This window comes from Vespa mandarinia, chromosome 1, assembly GCF_050613455.1.
Source record: "Vespa mandarinia isolate Hongniang chromosome 1, ASM5061345v1, whole genome shotgun sequence".
NCBI lineage: Eukaryota > Metazoa > Arthropoda > Insecta > Hymenoptera > Vespidae > Vespa > Vespa mandarinia.
In genome coordinates, this window is record NC_140810.1 from 10,402,964 (window position 1) to 10,428,378 (window position 25,415).

Consider the following 25,415-nt stretch of genomic DNA (forward strand, 5'->3'; position numbering starts at 1 on the left):
TGTCATTTATTATTATTAGTATAATATTGTTATAATGTATAATTAAATTATATCACATAATTTATGTTTATATACGAGAAAGAAAAATGTATATGTTTAAAAACTTATTTTATATAATTTACTTTTAGACACGAACAAATATTAGATTATAAAGAAGAATCATAGAAACTTATCAAACGTCATACCAAATATAAAGTCTCTCCTTTAAAATTCAATATCGACATTTTTTCACTATAATTATCTCGTAAAAGTATCTACTTACGTTTAAAGACATTTAATTCGCGCGAATTAATTACAGAAAAAACGAACCGATTTTTTATTTTAATTTCATATCATTGGTTAAAATAATCTTGTTCTATTTCTATTCGCATACAAAAATCAAATGATATATAATTGAAATTTAATTCGATTAATCGCAATCGAACAATATCGTTACGTCTTTAAAAATCTTATAACCAACAAAACCTCTTTAATAATATATCTCAAAGGAGTATAAGAAAGTGAATGAAGCGAACAAGACGGCCTTCCAACACGACCTTTACCTTCATGAGTGATCACAGGGAAGACCTGTGTCGACCTTTCAAGCGTGAGGTCATGGAGTTTCGGCTTTCATCACTGTTTAAGTGCATGACAAATCGTTTCCCGTGGAAAATGAAGAAGAAAACGTGACTTAGCTCTCACCTCTATACCTAGTTAACAGAGAAGAGACGAAGGACTTCGTGACCAAGGATCAACGTCGACAACACATAAAACCTTACACGTACATACATACATACATGCATACATATATATATATATATATACACGCATACATACATACGTAAAGATATGATCTTTCCTGCGTATGTAAACATACATTTTCTCTTCATTGATAATTCATCGGCGAAAACTAAAACGAGACGAATAGCTTTGATCTTTCTATAGCTATCTACGATTAATTACGAGTGCATTTACTCGTCGAGCGACGAGCACGGCCTTACCTCCATACCTACTTTGCGTCTAGGTCAGGGTTTCGCGATCGTTTCGTCTTTTAAATTATCATGCGATCATTGCATTGAACGTAACTGAGTGAGTTTCTCTGTTAATCGTGACCAGCCTTAGTTAGTAAAACATTTGTTAGATGACTAACCGGATTAGAACAACGATTAATCCACATTTTTCTTTTTTCATTTTTTTATTTTCATCATTTCTTTCAATTTTTTTTTTTTCTCTTGGAAAGCTTTCTCTCCTGGATTTTTTCGAGAATGTGAAAGTGTAGTCATCGGTTGGTATACTTTACAGTCCTTCACGATATTATTCGATGAAAATTGAATGAAATAATCTTTAATCTATCCAACGACACTGATACATATGTGTACGTTTAGTTATTTTCAAAATTTTTATATTTATTATGCATAATTTTTTTCTATGTCTATTCTTTATCACTTTTTAATTATTTAAATTATATTGATTTAAAATCAATCAAATATAAATATTCAAAAAAATTGGTCATTTTTCGTTCTTTTTTATTTTTACTTAAAAATAAAATAAGAATTAATATATACTAATGAAATATATTCATAGATAATTATTTGACCGTGCGTGATCTAACATGTGCAAATCTTATTAAATTCGAACTTAATTAGATAAGAACACACACATTCTTCCTTTCTCTCTCTCTTTCTCTTCAAAAATAAGAAATAAATAGAAATAAAAAAAAAATAAAAAGATTATTATAGAAAGTTCGAGTTACGATTAAGACCAAATTAACAATCATCTAGTTCCCTTTTCTCAATCTCGTTAGGAACGAAACGACGATTAGATCCCTCTAAACTCTTTAACGAACTGGCAAGACAAAGAGAAGGGTTTAAATCTCGTAAATTGGCGTGGAGGAAGCGAACCGTTATGGAGAAGGAACCAAAAAGGAAGAAAGCAAATAGGTCGTAGTAGCTACGTCGTAAACGAAGCGTCGAAAGTCCGAGCAACATTTTGCAGTCTAAACTGACGTTTTTGCTTCTCTCTTTCTCTCTCTTTTTCTCTCTTCTTTTTCATCGTCGTTCCTTATTTTAGAGTCGACTGACATCAAAAAAACGTGATGCGAGTGTGTTATCAGCCGAGCGTAAATACCGTACCGTACGGTGAGTAATCCTCTAGTACGAATACGTAAAATCTTTTATGCGCATAAATTACGAGGTTACATCGTTTCGCCTCGGTGCTTAAGTTTTGGATGCATGTATCTCTATTTTTCTCTTTTTCCTTTTCTCTTTTTTATTTTTTTCTTTCTTTCTATTTTAACCTCTCTCTTGATTTCTCTTGACGAAACGACGGAAAGTGGATGAAACTATGTAATTTAATTTCGAGAGGAAATGTTTTGGTTATTTTGCAATATCACATTCTAAATTTACATGGACCGATAGATCGTTTTGCAAAATATACGTATTACGATCGATACTATCGTAATCCTAATACAGAAAACGTTTTTAATCTTAATATTAATAAATATTTATATTTAAAAAAATTTTTTAGAAATTTTTAGATTCTTTTTTATAATAGCAATTTAATCTAATCTAAATAAAAAATTGTATATATCACATATACGTATTAAATTATATTATAACGTTAATATGTTATAATTACACATTCATTTAAAATGGTGTCGAATTAATGATAAATGATTTAGACTCGCGAAATAGTGAACCATTATTTCTAAAAAAATAATTTCATAAATAAAAATTTGAAGAAAAAGAGGAGCGTTTAAATAAAAAAAATTTTTTTAATTCAAACCATGTACTCCAAAATGCAATCCCTTTTATGAAAATATTAGTAGCAGCTTTTCAAGGGTAAATGTCTGTGTGAAAATGGATATATAAATAACTCTTAAAAGATATCTAATCAACGCTAGGAGGAAGGAAGAGAAAATCCGTTATTACGTGATTACTATGAAATTCAAATTGGCCAAGTACCATTAAGAAATTCCAATGGTAAGCAATCAATATTCATCTAATTGTAAACCGATCGTTAGTTGTTATAGGCGTTAGAAACACCATAGGCGGTATTAGGAAGTGTGTTTCAGCACGAACGATAGATGTTATCTACTTAATGACTGACGTTCATATAGCTCATTAAGATATCAAGCTAGTATAGAGAGGATCTAGGAAATATGGCTCGAATAGTAATTTCGTACAAGCAAATTAGTCATCGTCGTCATTATCGATCGTAATTGATCGAAGAAAATATATTTAATAAAAGGAAAAAGTTAATCTTTGGATTTCAAAGAGAAGGAGGTCTACTTAATTGATACAAAATACTATATATGTATAATAAAAAATATAAAAGAAAGATGTATGTGTATGTGTGTCTGTGTCTGTATGTGTATAATATTTCGTTTTAATTATATATTATGCATTATATCACATATAATATATATATATTAGTATTATTATTAATAATGTATATTATATATGCAATAATTATATATTATATTATATATTATATATTATAAAAGATATATATATATATATATATATATATATATATATATGTCTTTTTCTTTTTCAACTTCCGTGCAAGACACGTACGGTGTCTGCCGAACGATAAAATCTATCTACACTCGTTCGTGCTAACAACGAGGAAACCGTACTGTCCGTATACGATACGACCGTAAGATCATGTCGCAGGTGGTGTACTAATCACGTAATTAATCGAAATCGACGTCGTGAGACTTTTTTGAACGCGTTCATACGTGATCGATATCGATTCCAGTTGCTATTCTTTCTCTTTCTCTCTCTCTCTCTCTCTCTCTCTCTCTCTCTCTCTCTCTTTCTCTATCTATCTATCTATCTATCTATCTATCTATCTATCTTTCGAATTAAATACATTTATCTACTTTAAAAATCTTATTTTTTGTCGTGATTTTTTTTTCTAATTACGCAGATTGTGATTTGATGATCAAGATTCAATCGATAGATACGTTCAATGAGTCTTCGAGTTGGCGAATGAAGTTCATTTGTCGATTATATATCGATTTTTTCCTCAATCGAATTAAATTTCTCAATCTAGATAAACTAATTTTCTCATTCGTTTCTTTTTCTCTAATTACGTAGATTGTTCAGTATTACCGACAATCATTCGTTCGAAATCAAACTGTGCCTTCAAATCAGCAAACTACATTAGCCGTTTGAATTAGAAATCGTCATTTACGTTGAACAAATTAATTTTCCCGATGAAAAGAAAGATGTTTAATCTTTCTTGTTTCTTATTTTTTAATCATACACCTAAGTCGTTTAATTTAATCGACGATCATGCAATCAAAATTCAATCACTGAACGCTTTCAATGGGTTTTCCCATTCAGCGTTTCCCCGTCAGCGAACTAATGTTAAATCGAATAATGTGAATTGAGTCAGTCGTGGAATCGAACGATAGATACTAACGGTCTATAAGATGACCGTAGAAATGCTTGGCCGGTTGACCGATCGCTTATAGCGTCTTTCGTCGGAAATAGAAAAACTCGACTGGTTTTCTTCGCTTTTGAACAATTACGAAAAACTCTATCGGGAATCTATTAGACGATTTGTCATTTACGTACTTCGTCTTGTCGTGAACAAATCGATTTAATATATACCTCGACGTATAAGATTGATTAATAACTTATTCGTCAATCGGATAAAAAATAATTGTTTCTTTGTTTATTCACTCAAGATCCTAAAGGAACTTCGATCCTTTCGGTAATTGATTTCAATTCGATAACGATTTAATAATCGACGTTCCAAAATAACAATTCTTTGCGAGTTATAATATTGTATCCAATTCATCGATCATCTTAATCGTTCATCAATGGACAACGTAATAGAACGAAGTTAACGATTGATCTTTTTTTTCTTAGGTTGAAAACTATGAAACGAGCGTTTTTGTTTAATTTTTTATTCATTCAACGCCCGTTTCATAGTTTCAAATAATAATGTATTCAGATCTGTTCTTTCAGATAACCCATATATGTTATTAGGTGCATTACCACAATTAATATTAATAAATAATTATTAAATTATAGAAAATTGATCGATTTATATTACGTCCTGTAAAAAGGATTTAACCGCTTCTTCTTTCTCGAAAACATTTTGCTTCAGGAGCAATTGGAGTAAAACAGGCAAGTGTACAAGTATTAACGAGCTCAGATATGAGAATGAAACTGGAAACACGAATCCTTACACGCTTAATAAAGCAAAAAAATAAAGAAGATTTGGAGCACGAAACGGGGAATGGACGGTTTATCAATCTGAGTTTAGGTTTACATCATGCAAATTTCCCGTGGCTAATGAGAAAGACCAAATTGGTCTCAGTGCATTGACTGATCAAAGCATTACTCGTAATTATTATAGCGAAATGGACGAGTTATATATACATATATATAGTATGCTTGTGAAATTGTAGATGTGCTTGCTCTTAGCTTAATCAAACGCATCGATTCGGAACGGTAGTGTCAAAGCGAACGAAAACATTGCTGCCTGCTTGCCTGTTGTCGATCGCAGGATACAAAATAAAGCGAACAGAGCAGAGAAAGAGAGAGAGAGAGAGAGAGAGAGAGAGAGAGAGAGAGAGAGAGAGCAAATAGAATATTCAATTATTCAAATAAACATCTGTTCGATATCGACGAAGGTCTTTTTTGTTGTTTTCCCGAACAAACAACAGTGATCTAATCGAATCGTTCAATTGGATCAAACTGAAAATGTAAATTCATACTTAATGATATTTTCTTGTTTTTTAACTGATTAAACGATAAAAGTTTGAAAAACTCGGTACGATTAAAACGATTGTTCATTATATTATTTGATATGAATATTGTAGGCTGCGAAAAAATGTTTGCTGCAAGCAAGAACTTCTAATTACATTGCTTTATATTTCCTGTCTTTTGTTTCTCTTTCTTTTTCGCGTTCTCGTTTCTTCTTTTTTGTTCTTAATTCGTAAAGAAAAAAAAAGAAGAGGAAAGAGAGAGAAAAGACCAATCGGTCAATAAGTATTAACCATGCATAGTTAACGAAGTTGTAATGTTGCATATAGATACTCGTTAAACGTATCTACGAGAAACAGATCTTGAATTATGAAACATCGTAATATGAGCGTAGGGGATTTAGCCACTATCATTTCGAATTTATATTTGTAATTCTATCGTATTATACCAAATCGTAATCAGTATCATGTTTCTATATTCGATTCGTTACCTTCGAAAGAATAATTAAAATAATATTATATTTTCTTTTTCTTTATATATATATTTTTTCTTTTTTTTACTTTTATTTATTTCATTCTGATCATTAAACACTAAAGTAATTATCCTATGTATATCCCGAACATTTCCACAAATGCAGTTATCTTGAATTTGGATTAATCTTACGTGTAAAACGATAATGATCTTTCTTTCAGAATCGATTGAATAGCGTTTAATAATGAAACAAAAAAAAAATATATATATACATATATAGAATTTATTTGTCACGTTCTATTAAGCGTTACTCGACCTTTCTTTCGGTATAGTCAACGAAACAGTATGACAAGCAATTATGTTCTTCCGATGTTAAAGGGAAAAAAATTATCATAAGAAAGAAAAAGAAAGAGAAAGAGAAAGAGAAAGAGAAAGGGAAAGAGAGAGAGAGATCTACAGAAATAAAACGAAATAGTAACTGATATCTAGTTACAGTTAATCTAATTTCTAGCGATAAGTGTGATCTATGTAATTTCATCTGGTATCTCCTAAGCAATCAGAGATCTAGATTGTTAGAACTAATCCTGAATTATTGGTGCAATATATTAGCAATAATATATAATATCGATAAATATCATATATACGTAGATATATGTATATATATATATATATATATATATATATATATATATATAAATAAAAAATAGCACGAGTTTATCTAATCAACTACGAATCTAATAATGACAGAAAACTAGTAATCTAATTTATTAATTAACGTAACGAAGAATAGAAAGAAAGGAGGATATAATAATAGCGTAAATAATATAAAAATATAGTAATTTTCGTTACAATTGACAAAAAACTATTTTCATGTAGAGAGAAGAAAAGACAAATAAAAATAAAAATAAAAATGAAAAAGAATAAAACACACGAACAGAATCTAATAGAATCGTGACGTTAAATGATTCGCGCACGGTCTGAGTTAATGAATAATTTACATTTTCTACGAGCTTCTCTACGTGTAAATACTCCCGATAGGCGATGAAAGTACAAAGTATTTCGATAACATCTTCTATGCTAGATACCTACGTGTTCTCAACTGAATGGCAACATAAGAGCGAGCGAGCAAGAACTTCTCTCCTATTGAATTTAACATAAAATCGTATTCGTTTATTCCATTGATCTCACACATTTACAAAGAGAGATCCGCTTTTGTAATTCTCTTTACGAGTTTTCAATTCATCTTTCGAATAATAAAATATGTCATATGCAAAGCTCAATATAATATAGAACGAATTTCGTTCGACGATAAGAATAATTAACGTTTAATAACAAAGAAAAAACGAATAAACAAATAAACAAATAAACAAACGAACGAACAAAAGACTTCAAAAAGAAAACGTTGATTGGTCATGGATTTAGATCACACGTCGATAGAGAACGTAAATAGAAACGTCTCGCGTACATGTTTCTATACCCATTGTGAAGTCTTACCTTTTCGTGTCAAGAAACCAGGCTGTACAAATATTTTCTGAGTATTTTCGAATAACGGTAACGCGTATTCGACTCAAGAGAAAATCAAATTAGAGTACGCGTTTTATCTTTGTACGTAAATTATTATATGGATATTTTCCGTTCAATTTTTTCCGTCAATTTTTCTCTTAAATTTTGTTATAAAAATTATCGTATATTCATATATGTATATATGCATGTATACGGCTATTTAAAATTTTATTCAGACATTATGTATATACTTTAAAGAAAATGATCGTATTTTTTTTAAATTCATCCCATATCGCTTCTCATATTTGTAAATTAACCAATATTACTGATTAAAATATGATCATTATGTTAAATTTTCCTACGCTGAACATATTTCACTTGATCATATATAATTTATTTTTAGATCACATATATTCTGAAAGAAAATACATAGTCACGATAATATCATAATAACAAAATAAATGGATACAAATTTTACCGATTGACAGAATTAAATTGAAAATTAATGAAGAAACGATCGAAATACACATAATATCGTTGCTAATATTTAAACATTTCTTTTTCTTTTTTTAAATTAATTGAAAATAAATTTAACACTAACGAAGATCGAAATCAATTAATTCGTTGAATCCTTTTCTCATTATTATTATCATTATCATTATTATTGTTATTGTTAAAGGCCACGTTGATATGAATTTACAAAAAAAGAAGAAAGAAGAAATAATATGAACTACTTATAAGAAAAGATAAACACGAGATCAATTAACCGGCATGATTCTCAGAGAGCTGATTGGCACGCGTACTACGTCGTCTTGGAGTTTCCAGAGAATCTCGATTGTAATTGATACTTATCGTGGATCCCTGAGCGTGGCACGTAATGAATTAATTATCGGCGACGCAGCGGGTGAGATGATTAAATTGAGAATGGTATCTCTCTCTCTTTCTCTCTCTCTCTCTCTCTCTTTCTCTTTCTCTTTCTTTCTGAATGTAAATCACGACGGACGTATTACCAAGACGATTGTGCTTCCTCTGAGTATTTGCCAGATCAGAAAATATAAAACCTTGAATAAGATACCTTCTATCATGCAACAATTTTAATATTAATTTTGCAATCCTTAAATTTCATTAATTCTTAATGTAGTTTAATGCACGATGTATATATGTATTAAATATTATATATTAATAATAATAAATAATTATAATGACATAATTTAGTTTTCCATTAAATATATTAAAAAAGAGAAAAAGGATTATAATAATGTAATTTCTACATTATTTTTGTTTTGCTATTTATTTAACAATTAGTATATATATTTTTTATATTTTTTCAATCAAACTCTATAAAAGTTATATAACTACTATATATTATATTAAAGAAATAAATGATATAAAATGAAGTTTATATTATTGACAAAATTTTTGTAATTCGAATATTCGTTCTGAGTGAAATTATCTTTTTAAAAAACAAAAAAGAAAAAAGAAAACATGAATTAATTGAAGTTAAAGCAATTTTAAAATTAGCTTTAAAATCGTCAATGTTACTACGAAGAAGAGATAAATCGATAGCATTTATTTGAATAAACGAACATAATTCTATGATCGAAAAAATAAAAGATACGAAAATAAAAAATCGTTTAAATTTCGCACCTTCGACAGGGCGGATATAATTGAAAGCGGGTCATGGGGTTCGAAGACGGTGAGAAGTCAACGAACTGAAACGGTAACGCTTTTAGGCGATCATCTTTTATTGAAGCACTCGGCGATGCCTCAGACATTCCAATCTTCACGTCCGATTCGACAAAGCGGCAAGTGGTACTCTCGTAATTCGCGTAATGGACGAGCAGCCGTCATTTCGTGCAATAAATTTTCATCGTTTCACGTTCGTAATAAAAAATCGAGGTAGAAAAAAAGAGGGAGAAAGAGAAAGAGATAGAGAGAATGAAGGAAGAAGAAGACAAATAAAAAGAAAAGTAGAGATCCTTACGAGAAGAAGATACACCATAATATCATCGTCGTGACGTCATTATCAAATCGCTCAGCCAACGATCATGGTCAATTTCCAACGTCATCTATTAACTCTTTGGCTAGCAAATTGACTCCACGCTTGCATACCCCGAGCGTTCTGCTTTTTTTGCTAATTTAGAACCTGCGTTATTATCAACCTATCTCTCTATTTCTCTTGGTTATCATTACGTAGGAGGAAAAATATTGACGGTATACTTCGTATCTCGTGGAGAAACAATAACGAGCTATTACCTAAACAATTTTCTTCACATTTTTTTTTCTATTTCTTTCCTTTTTACTTTTTTCTCCTTTTTTTTTTTAATACATTTTTAGAATTCTCCAACGTATAACGTCAAATTGATTTAATTATATGATATAATTATATTATTATTAAAACATATATTTTTGTTACTGGAAAGAAAATATTTGAAAAAGGTGTATATGTATATATATATATATATATATTTACTTATAAATGAACTTTATATCTATTGGAACAAAAGTCGATATCGTTTCTCGATGACTTCGTAAATTGACGAAATAAAGTGAAAAGCTTATCACGAGAGAAGAGAGAAGATAAAATTAAAAAAAATGGAAAAGGTAAGTAGAATGCTTTTATATCAGGTGGACAATGTGCGACTGAAAGAGCGACGAAAAAGGCGCACAATTTTCAAGCTGTGTGGCCTTGTCGAATGTACCATCCCTCTCTTCCTCTCTCTCTATTCTCTCTCTCTCTCTCTTTCTCTTTCTCTCTTTTACTTTCATACAAGCGTACTCCGCTTCAAATTGCACCGACAAACGATCAGAGAACGAGCTGTACTCAAGTGAACAGAGAAAGAGAAAAAGAGAGAGAAAGGGAGAAAGAGAGAGAAAAAGAGAAAGAGAGAGGAGAGAGAAGAATACGATGAAGAGAATTAAAGTCGCATCAGGTCTGCCGAAGGAAACGGCGATGTGACTGTACGAAAAAGGCGATACTGAAATGATCATAAAATAAAAAAAAAGTAGAGAGAGAAAGAGAAAGAAAAAGAGAGAGAGAGAGAGAGAGAAAGAGAGAAAGAAAGACAATGCGTGTGGTCGTTTTAAGTGTCGAAAAATTTTCGGATGTTCTTATATGAGATATATCTCTACCGTTTCTCATTTCCTTTTCAAAAGAAGTACCGTAATTTCAATGTCATTGGCATTCTCTTGTAAATATGTTTATTCAGCTCGGACGAAAAACAAAATGTGAGAAGACTTGTATATTCACTTTATGAATAATTATGAAAATAATTAACAATTTTTGGAACTTTATTTCAATAATTCTTAACAATCAAAGAAAAATATATTCCGATATTTTCATTTTAATGACATTACATTTGCGAAAATTTGCTCGGCTGGCAATATATTAATTATCGTTTGTTTAAAACATATATATATATTCTTTTTCTTTAAATTACATATTAAATTGCTTATTAAATTATATTTTTTTTGAAACATATATATATTTGCTTTTTAAATTAAACGCAAAAAATATAATAACTCGAGATAATTTATCGATCATTCAAGCTTGAATAATCAACAATATAAGACAGAACGTGTATACTTATTTCATAAATCATAATGCAAATAATTAACAATTTTTTGAACTTCATTTTAGAAATTTCTAACAACGAAATTTTCCCTATATTTTTGTTTTAATTAAATCACATCAGTGAAAAAAATTCGCTCGGCAGTCAATGTACTAGTTATCATTCGTTAATCCTTTAATATATAATTTATTTATTTAGAAACTTCTAGAAAAAAATATCATCAGTTATTAAGTAAATATTAAAAAATAGAAATAATGGATATATGACATTATTATAATCTTTTTTAGAAAATTTAATAAAAAACTAAATTGTAAAAAACTTATTAAACTATATTAAACATTAATATATTACAGTATCGCAACCATATACATTTAATAATTGAGAAAACTTCCTTTGATTTTCAAAATTAAACAGTAAAAAGGTTCTACACGAGATAATTTATTTTACAAAAGAATTCAAGGAAGAATAATCAGCAAAATATTATCAAACGTATATATTAATTTTATGAATGATTATAAAAATAATTAACCAGTTTAACAATTTCTCAGACTTCATTCCAGATATTTCTAACACAAGAAAATATTAATATTAAACTACATTAAACATTAACATGTTACAATATCGCAATCTGATACATTTAAAGATTAAGAAGACTTCCTTTGATTTTCAAGATTAAACAGTAAAAAATTTCTACACGAGATGATTTATCTTGCAAAAGAACTAGTCGAAGAAGAGTCCAATTTACAAGGCAGAAAAGATCGTAACACATGTCCGATAACATCCATAAAAGCTTGTGAAGAGTAAAAAGAAGAAGAAAAATACGTTCGTCGTTTAGTCATAGGTGTCGTAAATCAGTTTTGTACACGAGCGAGATTGCGAAAAATTTTTCGTTCTATCTCGTTACTTCTAGTTCTCACGGTTTTAAAGCGATGTAACGCGATAACCCTTACTATTTCAATTCGTTTGAATTTCCAAGCTTTCTTTCTTTCTTAACGGCATATTTTAAAGCCGATTAGCATACTTAATTAGGCGCGTCAGCTCGACTAACTCGTCGTTTTACGACTTTTATGTGAAGCACGTAACGCGCCCGGGTCGAACGCACGAGTTGGACCTATACACGCACGTAGTACATTCTTCTGTACAAGTATACCCTTTATAGTATGAGCTTTAGCACAGTAGCGTAAATAGAAGGTAAAGAAGGATATAGGATTTAACCAATAGAAAATGCTATAGATAGATGTAACTCGTTTTTCCTGCAACTTTAATCTTTTAGCTTTTTTTCTCTTAATTGGTTCGACAGATGCTTCGTTTCTTCGATCTTCTTACTTGCATACTAACTTACATATACGTATTTACATATATATATGTATATATATATATGTATATGTATATATATATGTATGTATATATATATATATTTTTTGAAATTTAATTATTTTTTAGGTGACTCACCTAAAAAATAATTAAATTTCAAGATATCTCAGTTAGATTTTATAATGGCACAATATTTTTCAAGAATAATATATAAGATTCGAATAAACATATATATCAATGATGAAGAACTGTTACGTTAGGATTATTTTTTTTTTAAATAATAAATTTATCGATATTTTTTTAAACGCTACTTGAATCTTTTTCTCTACAGAACAATTATATATCAGATCAAAAATTAGTTTTCTATTGCTTTCGAACGAAACATATTCTTTCTTTAGAAATTCTTTTTCTATCGTAAAAAAATCTATATATATATATATATATATATATATATATACACTTCCAGTTTTAGGTGACTCACCCGATAGATATGTACATACCTAACATTCTACAAGCATACTAAGACTCCCGACGAAAGATCATATCTGCAATAAATTTGATTTTATTTGCGATAAAACTAGTGACTCGTCATCATTCTCAATACATATACAAGTAATACTTATGTATACCTTACGTTGATCCTCTTTCATTAAAAACCAAATGATCCTGCAAGTATTGTTTTTACGACTACTATAAGAAGACTTTTTCCAACATTCAACGAATCCAAAGGCGAATTATAAGGAAACTAAACAAATGATTTAACGAGAACAAGTATTTAATTAATCTTTATTGCCGTGTTGAAAGAGCTCATTTCTTGTTTGATATTATCTTAACAAAGAGTTAACCAATAACATTAGCGGATGTGCATTATGACATTTACGAAGTTTTCAAATTCGATTATCAATTATCAAATTCGATATAAAAAATTGATATTTCCCATTGTAGTCGAAATTTGTTTTTTTATATAAAATTTAATAGAGTAGAAAACCATTATTGTATTTTTCTTCAAAATTCATTCTACGCCATTGGCATATTCCTCAAGTGGTCCATATCAGAATCAAGGAATAAGAAAAGATAGGGAGAGAGAGAGTGAGAGGAAGAGAGAGAGAACGAGCTCGTGTCTTCTCTCTCTCTTTCTCTCTATCTCTCTTTCTCTCTCTCTCTCTCTCTCTCTCTCTCTCTCTCTCTCTCTCTCTCTCTTTACTCAGAGATTCGTACACGAGGATGCGAACGTACGAGAGATTAAAACGAAAAACGATGGTTCTCTCTTTCTTCCCTCGTTGAAAGAGCACCGCTTTTGCCAAGGAACGATCCTGGCTCCCTGCAGGGAATTCAATGGGCACCCTGAGCAAAGCCATTTAGCGAGGAAGAAGGTAGAAGAGAGAAGGAGATACTCGGAAGATTCGTGTGCATCACTATATTTCTCTCTCTTTCTCTCCCTCTCTCTCTCTCTCTCTCCCTCTCCCTCTCCCTCTCTCTCTCTCTCTCTCTCTTTCTCTCTTTCTCTGTGTGTCTTTTTTCTTCGTCATTAGTCTTTCTCACTCCGTTTATTATACATATAAAAAACCGTTCTAAAATTATTTCTCATAATAGTTTCTTATGGTCAATCTTGACAATTTATTGAACCGATAATTATATTTATAGGAAATATGTATGTATATGTATACATATTATATATATTGTTCAAGATAAGATATACCATGACTTAATTTAATTAACATTGAAACAATAAATAATGATTATAAAAAAAAATATTAATTCTGTAGTTTGTGAAAGAAATGTCTGAAATAAGACGAGGAGGTAGAGGAAGAAAGAGAGAGAGAAAGGAGATAGAGAGGAGAGAAAAAGGAAAGAGAGAGAGAAAGAGCATTGAATGAATCAGCCCAGTGCGCTGAATAGTCATCGTTAATATTTTACAACTGATTTACGTACTTATACACCTACTAGGTTTAATATAGACTTGGTTATAAATGGTAAAGATCGAAGATAAAATTGGAATGACAAAGTCTTGTTGTCATGGAGGAGGTTTATCTTTAAGGAAAATAATAATAAAAGGAGAAACTCGTTTATAAAAATGTCGAGCTCTGTCGGATAAACAACTTTATAAAAATTTCTCAAAACGTAACTCGAGAAACATTCATTTTAAATCATTCTCGCGTGCTTCCACAACACTCACATACAAATAATATTTACTTGATTAATACATGAAATCATTAATATGATTTAAATTTTCAGATTTAGTTACTTAGTTCGAATCATCTCGATTCCATAAGCTCATTAACTCGAATCGATTTCGTGTTTCTCAATTGACCGAGTGTGAAATTATTCGACCATTCACTATCAAGAATCTGCAGATCGATGTGACCATCTCGGTAGTTAAGTCGAATAATGATCTTTTTTTTGTTTGTTTCATTTTGTATTATTTTTTCATTTATTGTTTCTTTTTCTTTTCTTTTTCTTTTTTTTTTCGTTCAAGGTCGTATCTTCATTGACTTCTCGAATTACCAGCGAGATGACCACCGCCGAAGAGTTCGCCAAAAGATCTGATTACCGACCTTGATATACTGTGACGAGGAGAACAAGAAAAAATTAAGAAGAAAAGAAAAGTGGGGAAAGTACGAAGAAACGAAGACGAAAGAAGACAAATTCTTCCTGAATGAAAAGAATCCTTTCGAGTAAGGTTGAAAAGAGTTCGATTGTAATCGATAGTGAAAAAAGAAAACAACAAAAAAAACTTTCCAAAGAATTTTCATTAATTAATTATCAGTCATCATTGTTGTTCCATCGGTATCGTACGGTTCGTCATTACTTTCTCGATTGAAAGTTAAACCTTTTTCATTAATAAATATTTCCGTTCAACAATTTTTCTTTCATCTCTTTCTTCTTTCATAAGAGAACAATAATTGGAAAATAAAAATTCTTTATACATTCTGCAAAAAGTGTTTAGAATATAAATATAACGACATAATATACTATACAATTTTTCAACAACAAAAACAATCAAAGTTCACTGTTAGACATTCTCAAATAAATGTCTAGATGATAAAATCGCAAGGGAAAAAACACGAAAATGAACAATAGAAACTGATACCGACCTTGAAGATAGCCCAGGAAGATGACTCCAACGACGAGGTATACCTGTCGATGCATCCTTCCCTTTAGTCTCTCTGACGTCTTAAGGAAAAGAAAAAAATTGATGACCGAGGAAGTCGATAGAACTGGAAGAGCCGTCCTAAGAGAATTGCAACTTGAATAAGAGGATGAGGAGAGAAAAGGATCCTTCTTCTTCTTCTTCCTCTTCTTCCTCTTCTTCAACACGAAGAACGACGAATCCTGGTGAACCGAATCGATAAAAAAAATCGTTGTTGCGTAGTCGTCGTATCACCTTCGATGGTGTTAAAGAGAGACAAAGAAAGAAAGCGAAAGAGAGACAGACAGACGAACATACAGAGAGACAAAAACAGAGAGATATAAAAGGAAAGAGGTAAAAAGAGAGAAGAAGCACCAGTCAGGAAGGAAAAGGAGGAAATGTCCTCTTCGACCTCTATCGTCCTTCGAGGTCCACGAACGACTGAAGCGCACGAAGCGACGTCGGTCCGGCTATAGCCTCCCCTTCCTACTTTCACGTGGCGTGCTCCCGTTTCCAACTGGAGGCGCGGAGCCTCTCCATGGGCCATTTACCATGGTCGTCGGCAATGCCCCAAACGAAGAGAGAAAAGGAGAGAAAGAGAAAGAGAAAGAGAGAGAGCTACTGTTGTGTCCAAGATGGAAAGGAGGTGGTAGCCTCTCTGGAGATCCTTCGTGAACGCATCGGAGAACGCTTTGGCACGTTTCTAGGCCAGTCTCTCTCTCTCTCTCTCTCTCTCTCTCTCTCTCTCTCTCTCTCTCTCTCTCTCTCTCTCTGTCTCTCTCTCTCTGTCTCTTTTTTTCTTCTTCACCATCGAAGAAGACATTCGCTTTTTTCTTTTTCCTCTTTTCTTTCTCTTCTTCTTCTTCTTCTTCTTCTTCTGATTCTTCTTCAGAGACAAAAATGGCCACCATCTCTCCATCTCCCTCTTTATCCTTCTTCTTTAAAGGGTCATGTTTCCATTTCTCGATGGAGCAATGCATATGGGGGAGGAGGTCAAAGAACGATGTCCTGACACCGATCGTGACCGATAACGAGGACTTATGCTTTTTTTTCCGAAGATGACTTTACTTCCTTCTACTAAGTTTCTTTTACGTCTTCCTTATTTCAGGGTTAGATCGTATTGATCTATGAACTGATCTCATTTTGGTAAGTATGGTACATAAGTAGATGTGAAAAATCTACGATTACTCGCTCTGTTTTCATTCGAATATATACGTTTATAAAGAATTATTGCTGAACGGTAAATCGCTCGTTTCGGTCTATACTTTCCTTTAGAACTACCGATATTTGTCAAATCTTTTAACCTCGATAGCCTTCATACTTCTCTCTCTCTCTTTCTCTCTCTTCTTGATTTCTTTCCTAATACGTATACTACTTCTAGGATATCGGCAAACATTCGCCAATATACTTAAAGGATTTCTTTACACTTCAAATTAATATCATTATTTCGTTAATTTTTTAATTTTTTTATAAACAGATAATACTGAAATGATCAGTATCACCCCTATTTATTAAGTTTTACTTTATTTTCGTTACCTATGACCACTGTAATTATTTAAAAAGCAACGATCAATGAACGATCGTAATATTATTAAACTATGAAGTATCGTAAATCATGATAATTTTTATTAACTTTATTAAAATTAATTTTTATTTATAATTATATTTTACGGGTAAAATAAATTCTCTATTACTTAGAACTCCCATCGCATTAAAATAATTCGTTAATTTCTTAAAAACTTTTCCTCAAAAACTTTGAAAATAACGTATTATACTAATCATCGAGTAAATAGTATTGCGGAAGTAATAAGAAAATATTATCGCGACGTTCCGTTTATAATAAATTAATAATAAAGAAAAATCGATTAAAATGTTTCGACGAAGAAAAGACTTTCCGTGTTCGATATGCTACGCGAAGGATTGCTATTCGATATTTTGGTATTCAAAGTGAATAACATGAAGGATCGACGGAATGATTTTAGAGTATTTCTAGATAGACCCATACGTCTTAGCTAACGGTACGTCTTACGGTCGGATAGAAACGCGTTTTCCTTCGAAAAATTTCGAGGAAAATAAAAAATGTACGATTAAAGGCACATCGCATGAGGGTTAAATGGCATAATCGTTAAACAATCAAAGAATATAAATGATTTTACCGGTTCGAATACGTACATAGATATATCTATATAGTCGTCGAAGGATCACGTGTATTGGTATGTATCTATGTAATATTTATGTACGAACGCCTACAATTAGTTGAGATGTACTTTCTAAGCGTACGATCGAGAGAAACGAGGAATTCGTTTCTTAACGACGGCGACATTAGTCTCTTTTCCTACTTTTACGAGCAATCATATTTATTTATTTATTCTTCTTCTTCTTTTTTTCTCTATTCAACATGTACGAATCCATTGGACTCAACTTTGAAAAATCGAGCTGTCATGATTATCAATTATAACGATACATCACTACTTTCGTTAGAGACCGACGACAAGTATTTCATTTTGTAATTTTTATATCAAACGCGTTATACATAAATATACAGACACAGTTATATATATAGTTATATATATATATATATGTAGATAGATAGATATATAGACAGATAGATGTCTAATATTCGTTTAATACTATTGATAAGATAATAATTAGAAAATAAGAAATGTAAAAGTAAATTTTCTCGTATCTCTATATACGTGTATTTCTGTTATTATGCAAAACATTTAATTAAGATAATTTTGGTTAAATCAACACGGATTCCATTTATTTTTTTTGTTTGTTTGTTTGTTTGCTTTCAATCAAGAAAGTACGATATACGTAGAAAAAATACGTTGACATGAGTTAGCTCAGCGAACACTCTAATCGCGATCACACCGATTCATTTATTATCATTCTCGAAGCTTTTACTACCGTCGACGTAAGGATTATTTTGAAGATAAGTGAATTCCATTAACACGAACTTTCTTAGATTCAACGAAATCGTTCTTCGTGCTCCCGTTTCCCGATCATTTTCAAAGAGGAGTGAACGATCGTTACACATGAGGAAGCGAAAAATAAGAAAGAAAGAAAGAAAAAAAATAAACAAAAAAAATGAATATACAGTCGAGTTGAACTGGTTGTTGTCAAAGAAAAAAAAAAAAAGAAAGAAAAAAGGTGCAGGTGCAGCTACGTTCGGAAGCCCCCAACAGCGACGTGCAACAACGACGATCTTTGCTTCATCAAGGACTCCGGAGGGGATCGTTCATCAACATCAACCATGCCGTACCTACTACTTCAGACAACCATCGAGGCGTATCTGGCCAACCGCAAAATATGTATGTATGTACACCCGATTTGCCCGCATATATTTGTCTTTTTCTCTCCTTCTCAGGTCAGTCGCCATTAACCCACTTGTGGCCTTTAACGCGTTACCACGCACGATGGACCGGTTCATTTTATTCATTGACGATATTTACTGGAAATGAATATTCTGTACAATTTTTAATGAAAAAGTTTCGAAATTGTTCTTCGAAATCGTTTATCGGATTTTTGTTAAATTATATGGTTATAGATATTCAGACGATGAAAATAATAATTTTTTCATTGTTATTGTTTAATCGCTTTGTTTCTGATCAATTGTTTCTGAATAATTATATATATTAAAACAATATACTTTTTCAAATTAATTTTATAATCTTCTTATTAATTTGAATTTTATTAAACTTAAATCCGTTGACAAATTTTAATATTTTTAAGATTTTTTCAAAAATTGATTTAGTGTTATTGATTGTATTTCGATTTAAAATACTTTATCCTAAATAATCGTCAAGTTAACCTATGTTGATTGATCAATCAAATGACAACAATTGAGTACCTATCGTTTATTCGAAAACGAATCATCAAAGATTCGTTGAGAAGATCAAATAGGAAAGTAGTTGCAACGTAAGTAGTCTTACTCGTGAAAAGTGGGTTTGATTCGAACTTATGTATATACATGTATATGCATATGTCGAAAGAGAATCGTCGAATATGCTACGGTAGAAGAGCTCATTCCTTCCGACGCCGATGCATTATTGCCAGGAGGAAAGTACCCTACTTACAGATGATTACAATAATGACAAGTTGAGACTGGATCAGCAACTATGTCAGATAAGGTACTCGAATCAATTACGAAGCGGTGTCATTCGAATGCTCACTCATTGTCAGCCCTAATATCAATCCTTATATTGTCAATATTTTCACTTGCATTCTCTTGATGAGCTAAAAATCACAAAATCTTTTCTTTTTCTTTTTTTTTATTCATGAAACTGATATTAATTACGGTATTAGTATTAATAAAAATTACCTTTTAATAAGTTTATATTATATTATTATATTATATTGTATTAAATATTATTCTATGTATTATTATAATTATATATTATAATTTATAATATATATATATTGTTATATTATATCGAATATTATATTATGTATATTATTTGTTTGTTCGATCAAATAAATATTTATAACAAACGAGACAAAATTTGTCTCTTCAGTTAAAAATTTCTTTTGTTTATTAGAAAAGAAGAATTATACGTTTAATTAATAATTTGTTTGTTTAGTAGTAGACTAGATAAATGGCACAAAGAAAGTCAACGAATGTCATAACGCGATGTACCCTGGTGACTCTCATGTTAGACGACATAATAAAAACATCTTTCGACCGGATTGAATTTGAATGGTTTCATTATCTCCCTTAATAAGTGCCTCTCGTGTTACTGCCTTTCTTACACGTTGCACGAGCCGACGTAGCTAGGTATAAATCTTTTGTTCGCAACCCAATTTCGCGATCAACCATGATCGACCCTCTTACGCAGTGGTTCTCAGCCTTCTCGGAAATCGACGTAACATACATATATACATACATTGGCATATATATATATATATATACATGTGTTGGCTTATATACAAGATTAACAGATTAACAGATTCAATGTAGTAAAGATCATTGGTTACACTTACACAATTTTATAAATTTTATTTCAAATGTTTTCAAAATTTTTTTATGAAATTCTAAAAATACATTTTCTAATAAAATTAAAACCTAATGTTAAAAGTGACGATAAAGATTAACGAATCTTTTATCAAAAATAAATTAGATAAATATATCGATTTATGCAAGATTACTTCAGCAGTCAACAAATTAACGTTGGTTTTGTGTTAATGATGGCGCATCTGATTTATAAATAAAATAAGTATTGATATAAAGAAATATTGATATAAAAACAAAATTAAAGCTAAGTGTTATGGTTAAATTTCAGTCTCCCACGAGATTTGTTTTGCTATGAACAGAGCAGTTTAGCAGTTTCAACGCTAAATGGAACAAAAAGAATCAAAAATCGAACATAACGGTCACATCGCCACTCGATAATCAAAAATAAATGAACATATATATTAAAATACACATATAAGTTAAAACTGTAAATAATATTTAATACTTACATATTTAATACTAATATCTTATTTGAATCTCAGATGATAAATAATAAATAAATAAACATATATATATATATATATATATATATATATATATATATATACATATATATAATATAACATAAAGTAATAATAAGTAATGTACAACATTATTTCTAATGTTCCATTGAAATTATCATATGATTAAAATTTGATTTAAATAAAAATTAAATAAGTACAATTAAATGTTAGTTTAGAATGAAGAAAATTGAAAAGAAATAAAATTAAAACTAAAGTTTATCGCTAGGCTTCGGTCTTATACGATGTTTACTTTGCTACGAACTAATTGTGACTTGGATGCTAAATGAAACGAAAGAAACGGAATATAAGAAATAGAAACACAGAAGTCACATCCTCTATCTCTTCTCTCCGTCCGTTCATGACGATCATTAATGATAAACATTGTTAAAATATTCTTCAATAATATATATTCATATATATATATATATATATATATATATATATATATATATATATATATATATTAAAATACACGTAACGAACAAATCAATTGTTAGAATAAAAACTATACTAATTTTTAAGCGAAACACGACGTTTTGGATTAATCGACACTCGCATTATCGATCTACCATATCGACATCTCGATTAATAATCCACGTTCGAATAATCGAAGTCTGGACGAGAACGAACAAGTTCGAAACCTCGTATAACGACGAATGAGTCGTTATACGAATTTATAGCATGAACGGAATGCACAGCTCGAATTCTTCGATAAATCAGCGCCACTTTACACGATGACCTATGAAACGAGCCGCCAACAATGGTGAACGCAATAATGATACTCTCTTGTCGATCGAAATTCTCATCAATTTATTTGAAAACGCGTACGACTACCTTTTTATCGGCATCCCTTTTCGATAATAATTCTTTCCCGTTAATCTGCTACCTCAGGAAAGGATGAGTTAAATCTGTAATCCAATTTTATTTTCATATTTAAAGAAAAAAAAATTATTTATATTATTTTATATACAATTATATAGATATATTAAATATTTTATGTGAAATTTATTATATCTATAAAATATAATTAATAGTAAATATTAATTTTAACAAGATTTAGGAAATGAGCCTGTGAAACTTTATAATTAAAATGAACATACGCATAATATATTATATGAGTATATATTACTTCAAAGTTACATGGCATTAGATTAGATTAACTCATCACGAAGATTGATCATTCTCTCATGATAAAAGAATGAATAAATTATTTGTTTTTTCACTTCAATTAAGAAAATATTATATTACCTTAATTAATTCATTAATTTACCTAAAGCTTCCTGTCTTATACCATTTTAATTCCAATCAAAATAAATTTTATAAGCTTACTAAAATGCTATCACTTCGATCGTTATAACTCATACAATAAATAAATCTGCGTAATGCTCGTATATAGCAATATTAACATATATGAATATATATATATATATATATATATATCCTTCAAAGTGTTGTTGTAACTATTGATAAGGACGTTTACATAAGAACATATAAATAACTCATAGCATTATTTTTCCTACATTAACTTCAACGATTAAAAATTTCTTATCTTTATCGTCAGATAAATTTTCCTCATTTCTTGGAAATCGCCATTGAAACTGGTCGATCTCGAGAAACAACACCTTACGAACTCGAACGATCTAGATGCACCACGAGAGTGCAACGAAGGTGATCCACTTTGTGCGATCGTCGGAAGTATGTACATACATACATACATAGTTATCTACCAAACACGGTAACCATGAATTATTGTTACTTTATCGTGAGCGATGTTGCTAGAATAAGACGGTATAGGTACGCTCGATTGATATCGCTCTATTAATAGCTCAACGCGTTTCGCTTCATCGTGCATCGACGATCTGCAGAATGGTGAACGTTATCTCGATGTTTAGCTCGAAGCAGAAATAAGAAAGGTACCTAAGGAATCCTGTAATCTTAGCTGATACCTCGTGAAACTTGCTTCTATTACACAAGATCGCTAATTACTATCTATATCTTACACCGAGAAAGTGCTAAAAAAACCTATTTCAATTACATCGACATCAGAAAGAGATAGATAGTGGAACGTTGTTATTTATAGTGATAAAGAAATCGCGTAAGTAATGTATGCGCGTAAAAAAAAAAATAACAGACCCTGTAAATTAAGAATGTAAATTATATTGTTTATATTAATTCCAGATTGATAATAATTAGTTATAATAATAACGACTAAATATAATAAGTTATTAGAATAAAAATTATATCAATATAATAATAACTCTGGTATGAGTTAATAATTAATAATTAATAATAATTAATTATATAATAAAAAAAATATTATTATTAATTATTAATTAAATGATAAAAAAGTAGAAATGATAAGAAAAAAAAGAAACAAGTAATATTATTTTATAAATGATATAAAATAATAATAAAATTATATTATTATAATATTATAATATAATATTATAATATTATAATATTATTATTATATAATAGAGAATATTATTATAATACTAGTGTATTCAAAAATGACGGACAGTTAAGGTTTAAAAAACATTTATGTATTTCTTTTTTTTACAAAGTAATATATAATATCAAGTATACGCCTTACTTCAGATCATATGTGACATTTTACTATTCGAAGTGTAAAATAAAAATTTTTCTGGTAACTATCGTCGTTTGTATCAAAAAATGAAAATATCTGCTTAAGATACTATCCATGCATCAGAAAATTGAGAATCACTGGAATTTAGGAAATAAAATTTTTTTCAGCAGACAGATTTCGAATCCAGATTGGTAGATCCGTAAAAAACACTATTGCGTCATCACATATAAATAGAATATAAAATATGGAACACAAAACAAAGATAAATATGATAACGACTTATAAGGTACTTATAAGGAGATAATGGTTAGATAATATAATATAAGCTTATTTTTTATTTTTTTATTTAAGACAACAATAATAAAATATTACTGTTTTATTTAAACATCTATTAAATTATTTATGTATATACATATATATATATATATTTATATTTATATATAATTATATATAATTACATTACGTTTATTATGTCGGTTTTATAACTACATTCGAATATTTAATTTTTAATGATTTTGTCATTATATACCATGAACAATCGACTTTTAATCTTTACATTAATAACTTCAGAGTTAAGAAAATCACATGAAATTCACGAATTACGTAAATATCGTACCACGCATTATGAAGTTCATTGACATTTACCTGAGACAGTCGTATAAAGTTCGACAAATATTGTACCGCACGTTGTGAAATTCACAGCGCCACGCCAACTACGGTGTATAAAATAAAATAGTCATTTACATTTCATGTGACCCTGTAATTTCCTCAAAGAAATTTTCTAAAACCGAAACCTAAATTAAACTAACTAAATCCTTTTCTCATATCCGAAAATGGTAGGTTTAACTTATTTCATCAATAATTGCTTATTTAATAGTATAAAGTCTCTTTTTTTCTTTCTCTCTCTCTCACTCTCTCTCTCTCTCTCTCTCTCTCTCTCTCTCTCTCTCTCTCTCTCTCTCTCTCTCTCTCTCTCCTTCTTTCTTTCGCTCTATCTATCTCTATCTTTATCTATCTCAGCTGAAAAAGGCCATCTAAATATATCATTTTTGTTTTTAATAACATGAAAAATGTTTATGAATTTACAATCTGAATGCTTTCAAAAATACCGATAATATTTCCATTGTATTCAATTGTATTTTTCTTATCAGGGAAGCATATATCTTTTTCCATTGCATCTTGTAGCAAATGAAAAAAGACATTTGAATATGCCTGAGTCCACAACCTTCAGATGATCTTGAATGCAAAAAAAAAATGAATGGTGAAGAATATTTCATCAGTAAATATAACTTTTTCATAAAAAGAAAAGTTACATCATCTTCTAATTGTTGTGACGTCCGTCGATAATAATTATGTAATAATAACTTAAATTTGTACCAAAAAAAAATAAAGAGAATTATAATTAAGACTAGATCAATTCGAAGATCTTCTAACACAAATAATATAAAAATGCATTAAAAGATATAAAAAAAATAAAACCAGTATTTTTTCAAACATAAAATATAAAATGAAAATATAATTAATTTAAGAAACGCATAAACTGCTTGAAAAATTAATAAAGAGGAGTTTCATCGTTGTTATTTCAAGGAAATTATGTGAGTAATCTGATCTTAACA

At 30.0% G+C, this 25,415-nt stretch overlaps 1 protein-coding gene across 2 annotated transcripts in view; it reads right to left on the reverse strand.

Annotated features, from left to right (window-relative positions):
• LOC118445750 (serine protease inhibitor dipetalogastin) overlaps nt 1–16,222 on the reverse strand; it is a 47,151-nt gene extending 30,929 nt beyond the window's left edge. The window contains exons 1-2 of one of the 2 annotated variants that reach the window (XM_035875557.2): nt 16,071–16,222; nt 15,661–15,898 (exon numbers count right to left, since the gene is read on the reverse strand). In XM_035875557.2, the coding sequence (XP_035731450.1) occupies nt 15,661–15,715 (55 nt within the window). In that variant the 5' untranslated portion in view covers nt 15,716–15,898; nt 16,071–16,222. Of the gene's footprint in view, nt 1–15,660 lie in introns of both variants that reach the window. The other variant, XM_085656837.1, reaches the window with a different exon arrangement.
• Between the last annotated feature and the right edge of the window lie 9,193 nt (nt 16,223–25,415).